Here is a 6,581-nt window from a genome sequence, read left to right on the forward strand (position 1 = left end):
TCACAATAAAGTGAAGTCATTAGCAAGATACACCAAGAATGGTGCTGCGATTGTTGTTTTTCAATTTATATATCAATGGCATAAAAGCCGGTGGCAAAACTTGGTGACGAAATTGGAAACACTGTTAATGTTTAAGTAATTTTTCACTTAAAAACAGTATTGACCTAGGCTTGTGTGTAATTTGTTAAATTCTGCCTTATCATGAGTTTAACCAAACTGTGGGAGGCAGTCGAAGACAGGAGTGCCTGGCATGCTCTGGTCCATGGGGTCATGAAGAGTTGGACACGACTAAACAACAATCATTTAACTTCACCGTCACACAGAACAGTTCATTTTCAGCTTCTTTGAAGCATGGTGCCACAATATACCTGAAAGTGATCACTACAGCCCTTGCAGATTATCCCACACGCAGTGAGGAAGGAAGGGCTCATGATCATGCCAAATAGCCTTGCTTCCTTTAGCAACTGGATGTCTGGCAGTAGTGTGCAAAACTCCTGCATTCAGCAGCCCCAGGAAATCAGGGCTCCAACCTGCCCTACGTATGTATAGCTGTACTGTATACAGACATAACCCTTTTCACACTTAACACTGAATACATGGCTGCCAAAAAGGTGTGGACAGAAGGTGCATTGGGGAAATGACTTCTTCTGACCTCTTCTTGCTCAACACCTTTTTTAGTCCACTATCCTCCCTTATCTCAATCTTCCACCACCATGCCCAGAGTCTCACTGATATTATATACCATCATTCTGGCTGCGTTTCCATAGACATTTGGATATAAGTGCGCTTGAAAACATAGCACAGAGACATGTGTATCCTTGCAAAATGAGAACAGCTAGGCGTTGGTTTTCAAGATCCTCCATTATCACACAGTTGTATGTGCATGTAGGTAGCTCCACCCTTTCCCATTCACCCCAATGTACGCATTCATTCTTGGTCACTTGTTTTCCAGCAGTGTTGTACATAGTAGCCGCTCATGTTGAAAAGCATTCAGGCCAGCATCTTCTCTTAGCTTGTTAGTTTGCCCACTTCTATTCTGAGAGAGAAACATTTGGGAGCTTTTGTGTCATGGAAGAGGTCGCAGCGAGTTCTGCCTAAAAAGAAGCCTATTCCTTTCCTTCCATTCATCTTTTTATAATAGCAACTCTTCCAGTGTACATCTGGAGGAGAGAGCAGAGAGATGTGAAGGCACATAGAATGTGTTTGGAGACAGACAAGTGTAATCAACTGCAATTTATATTTGCTATTTCCATTGCTCCAATGCTAAAACAATCACTTAAGTACAAATGCAGTACTAAAGACATTGTGTGTTTCAAAAGGCTTTTTTGTCTATGGTAATATTAACACATGTGTAATTCTCTCCTTAGAGGATATTCTGCCATATTGTAGACCTACATTTCCAACATCAAACAACACTAGAGATCCTAGTTCCTCAAGTTCTATGTCATCCAGAGGATCAGGAAGTAGACAAAGGGCAGAACAAGCAAATCTAGGTCGAAGAAATGTGGCAGAAATGCAGGTATTTGGAACATATGAGCAAGGAGAGGATGAAGAAGAATTACAGGTAATATGTGTTTCTGATAGTCACTAGGAGGCAATCTTTTGTGAAAATACAAATGCTTATTCCTCAAAGCTAGTTTTCTTTTATCCCTTAATTGGTTAGTCTACAGAGAATTTAGATTTTGGTCTCATCAGGTAAGTATAATCCCAATTGGAGCACAGTTTCATATCTATTTAATCTCTAAACCACTAATCTATGAGCGCCACAGAAATTTTAAGTTCTTAACTTTCGTTACAATTTTTTTGTTGCTAATTATATTTAATATAAGGCACAATACAAAATTAATGCTGAGCACAGCTTATCTCAGTAATTGTGCATGAAAATACTATATGATATCTTATTATAGAAATGAGGCAACAAAATATGAAATTCAAAGCATTATTGCTATAGCAATATTATGATGGAAAGATGTACAGTGGTACCTCTGGTTGAGGACAGGATCCGTTCTGGAGCTGCAGTCAGAACCGGAGGTTTCCGCAACCGGAGGGACAGCTTCTACGCACACATGCGCGGTGGTAGAGCACTTCTGCGCATCTGCGTGTGGCAAAAACCTGGAAATATACTTCCAGGTTTGCCGCTTACGTATCCCAAAGTTTACATAAGTGGAGGGATATGTAAGTGGCGGTATGACCGTAATTTGTATTTCCTAATTATATGAAACTTTTTAAAAAGTGTTTTTACAGTGATCAAAACTAAGCAGTTTTTAACTACTGCTTAAATCATAATCTACTATATTGTGAAACAAAATTATTTTAGTAAGTATATTCTCCAGAATAGCATAAATTATTCTGAGTGAGAAGGCAAGAAAATACCCAGAAAATACATCATGTGTTGTTGTTTTTTAAACAGGAAACTGAAAGCTGAAGAATCTGATCAGAAAGATATCACTTAAGATGCCTCAAGTCTGATGATATTTGATGCCAGAAATAATGTTCAGTGCAATCAGAGTGTACAATTCCCCATCTTTTTATGCTATCAAAATCCTAATCTTTATTTTAATGTTATTTTAAAACCCTAAACTTAATGACCCTGTTTATTCACTTTAAATATCACACATTTCCTCTGTCCATGACAGCAATTAAACTGCTCTTTATGGTGCTACACTAGCTACTTCTTCCATTGTTAGACAGAGGGGGGAGCCTTAAGTTTGCTACTGTTGTGGCCAGTGCAGTACAAGACAAGTATGTCACCAAACCAGTTCATAATCTTATGAATAAACTATCATTGATTGGGCAATAGAAAATTGCAAAAAAAAAGAAGAAGAGATATCTATGCAGATTTTCTAACCTTCCAGTGCTACTATAGGCTGCACTTGGTGCAACTAGCATTGTATTTTCTTCCAGTAGTCAGATTCCATTGCAGCAAAAAGACATCACACAACTTGAGTTAGGGTGGTTTGTACTGTAAACACATACCGGTTTTTCAACCCCTGCCCCCAAAAACTTTTAATTTGTCTGGATTCTATCATGCTTCATCTGGAAGGTACATTCTTCACTGCAAATGTTCTTTAGGATAGAAAGAAGGCATGTCGAAATGAACTTGGCAGTTCTATCACAAGTTAAGCTTATCAAATACTGAAGCGGTTGTTGGCCTCAACCAGTGCTACTGAAAACAAAAATATAAAAAGCAATGGACATTTTTAAAGCATCGCTGGGAAAGGACATCATCATCATGACTGGCCCAAATCTCAGACCTCTACTTTATAGTGTCAATTCACCTTAAAGAAGAAGTGCCACTTAAAGAAGTTATGTTTTGATCTTGGGATTGTTTGGGGGGCGGGGGCGGGAGAGGGTTGATTTTTTTTTTTTTGTAATGCACTGTTTATTTTTTTATTTTTTGGTTTTAAAAGCACAATCACTAAACTTTATTTGTAAAACATTGTAACTATTAACCGTTTTTGTCTTATTGTAAGATGTTACACCTTTGTTTGTTTTTTCATATTTTGTTAATGCTCTATGTTTATTGAAAGGTGACAGATGGTAATGGTATCATACCTAAGAATGGGCCATAAACTGAACACTTCCCGTTTTCTGGACTTTAAATTCTCAAGTTTGCTGTGGCCTATCTTGACATTGGATTTCCAATGAAATAGAGCCATTAGTTCCTTTTGAAATTACAGAATTATGTCCTTTGTCTGTAGATTTTTATGATCTCTTTTGTAATTATATAATTTCTTTGTCATCGGTGCTAATGGAAAATTGTGTGTTTGTTTATGGACAATTGTCAGGCCTAGCCGCAGTGGGGGGAAAGGAGTGTTTTGGTATTTACTGAGGGCTAAATTTTTTCATTTAGCTAATTTTTAAGAAATGGTTATAATAGAAAGGGCGTGCAGTACTGAGGGAACAACCATGTGATTAATGTTTTTCATTATGTTCATGTAAGAAACCTCATATTTTAGCCATAATTTTGCATACCGAGGATTCAATAATCATAAAAGTAATTTTTGTCACATTATTTATTAAAAACGTTCTCAAATATATCATCCTTTTTGTCATGTTTCTTGTTTAACCTACAGAATGTATATTTAGGAGCTTTCTCATTGTAATAATAAAAATAACACTGACAAATCAGATTTTATTGTACATCAAACAAATGCCAGTCCTATTTTAAAGACCCTTCCTTGTGCTCTGTGCTTCAAGACATTTTCTCCCTTTGTGGGAACACTTTGGTCTAAGTCACCCAGTGTCAGAGCTGACAGACAGCTTCTGCCCTCACTGCAACCGTGACCCCAAGTTCTGCATTGTATTTCGTGAGTAGCAACATTTCGTTATATGTGGTGGCGCGGAAGAAAAAGGTGCCTTCAAAAATAAAAGTGGGATGGAGCTAAAGCAGGTTCCATTTCATTACAACTAGACCCAAGATTCCTTCCCACTCTGTCCTGTGACACTTAATTAGAGAAACTGAGAATCAAGCCTGCCAGAAGCTTCTAGAAATGGCCAGTCTTTACGATAGTTCAGAGAAAAAGCCATCCTTTTTCTAAGAATTGTCTTTAAAGGTGTAGAAAGACCAGGTGCACTGTAAATTGAGAGTAGCAGGCTTCAGCCATTTCTAGTCATGACATTTAGTCATGCTTGGGGAAGATATGCTTTTGTATGTTTCTTAAGCATTTTCCCTTCGTTTTGTGCTGCTTTTTTTACTTACTGTTGGCCCAACTGGCCACCTTCATTGGTATTGCTGAAAGCACTTTGAATATTCCCTATTGACTTTTTGGTCTAGTCTCTGCTGAGATTAGGTAGGCAGTAGATATAAGCTCCTTAGCGTTTTGTGTTGTTTATTTTTATTCTAGGATTTGCTTATTTTAGTGAATGGAATATAAATATAGGACACGGTGAATCTGTATGCACATACATCACTTTAGTATGTTAAGAGGAGGATATTAAATGCCGCAATGAAATACAAAATATATCCTTTTGGAGACTTTGGTAACCAAGCTGGCTTATTGATGTGTGTTTGTGTGTGTATGATTATATTCCATGATTTATAAAATATTTTAAAATAATACTCATAACTGGATAAAAGAAAGAAAGCACATTTTAAACATGTGCATCAATATTTCAATGTTGTATAAATTTTAGCAACATTAAAGCAAACATTTTAAGTACTGCTGAAACTGCACTTGAAATTGCAATATGATCTTTTAAGCATTCTACCACTGGAGTCCTTGCTGAAAATTACTTCATCTGATCTTATAAAATACACAGACACCCAAGCATGAAAGAAGGTTACTCTTGCATTACTAACATAAATAAACAATTGTTCATTGACGGGGAAGCAGCAAACCTCTTTTCAAAGCCATGAAATGTTTAATTGGTCTCTGGACATATTCCTGAGGAAATACTAATTGTGTAAAAACATTAGAGAATTAGGTTTCTTTTATGGCATGGATTTCATTTATGTAGATGTTGGAGGCAACGTAGCTATGTGCTTTGACATTTTATGTTACTTGAAAATAAAATCACTAACGAATAATCCCAAACTGCTCATATAGAAACATTTGAGCCATCGCAAACAATCAGGAATGATTTCTGTTCATAATAGTTTTGGTGCAGGAAAAACAGCAAATAAGGCTGAGGCACCTCAGAACCATGCACACCACAACCCCTCCTTGTGCAACTGTTGGCTGGGCTTCAATGAATTGGGGTGAACATGTTTTCTAGACCACATCTTGTTGAAGTCTCATAATGCTAGAGGTGAAGCTGAATGCTGGGAAATTCATGAAGACAAAAGGAAGGAATTCCTCACGCAGTGCATACTTTGAAATTCACTACTATAGAATGTGTATGAACTAGGACGGTTTTAAAGGGGGGGTTAGAGAAATTCATGGAGGTTAAAGCTATCATGGTTAATAGCAATATTATCTGCAGAATCAGAGGCAATATGTCTCTGCATGCCCGTTGTTCAGTGGAGGGCAAGAATGGGAGAAGACCATTGTGCCCATGTGCTGCTTCGATTTCCCATAAGCATCTGGTTGGCCACTGTGAAAGCAGGGTTCTTTTTAGATTAAGTATTAATATGTTCTAATGCACATCTGAAAAGTTATCCAGTCCTTCCAAATACAATTCCTTCAAACTACTTTAAATTGTTTTTCTTCCCTCACTGTTTACCCATTGCAAGTATTCATGCACAGTTTGAAATAACAATCCAATTGTTAAAATAACTATTTCAAGTAGATGGTGCATACATTTTTATGGACGTTTTTATATTACATTTGTTGAGTATATAAGTTTACTAAGTTTCTACAAATCTATGCAGCACCACAATCATTTAATGAGACATTGATTTGAATTTCCAGAGGCAGAAACATGCAAAATGCCAAAACAATTTTAAATTCCTATCTTTTCACATGTCTCTTTTATGCTGCAAGCCACCAGCTCTGTCCTATTGAATGGACTGTGTTGTTTCATTCTGGAACATATTCAGATATAGTATGGGAATCTCATATTTACTGCTAACAAGTTTTGCCAAAAAATAGTTTTCTTTTATCTCCAATAGAGATAAACATCTGCTTCAGAAACTGCAC

General features: G+C 36.9%; 1 protein-coding gene across 1 annotated transcript in view; it reads left to right on the plus strand.

Moving 5' to 3' along the window:
• ROBO1 (roundabout guidance receptor 1) overlaps positions 1–2,425 on the plus strand; it is a gene marked incomplete at its 3' end in the record, with an annotated part of 602,172 nt that extends 599,747 nt beyond the window's left edge. The window contains exons 30-31 of the mRNA XM_082220668.1: positions 1,368–1,564; positions 2,411–2,425. Coding sequence (XP_082076794.1) covers positions 1,368–1,564; positions 2,411–2,425 — 212 coding nt within the window. The remainder of the gene's footprint in view (positions 1–1,367; positions 1,565–2,410) is intronic.
• Positions 2,426–6,581: the final 4,156 nt, after the last annotated feature.

This window comes from Podarcis vaucheri (assembly GCF_965113315.1).
Source record: "Podarcis vaucheri genome assembly, chromosome: 4".
In the NCBI taxonomy this organism is placed as follows: Eukaryota; Metazoa; Chordata; class Lepidosauria; order Squamata; family Lacertidae; genus Podarcis; species Podarcis vaucheri.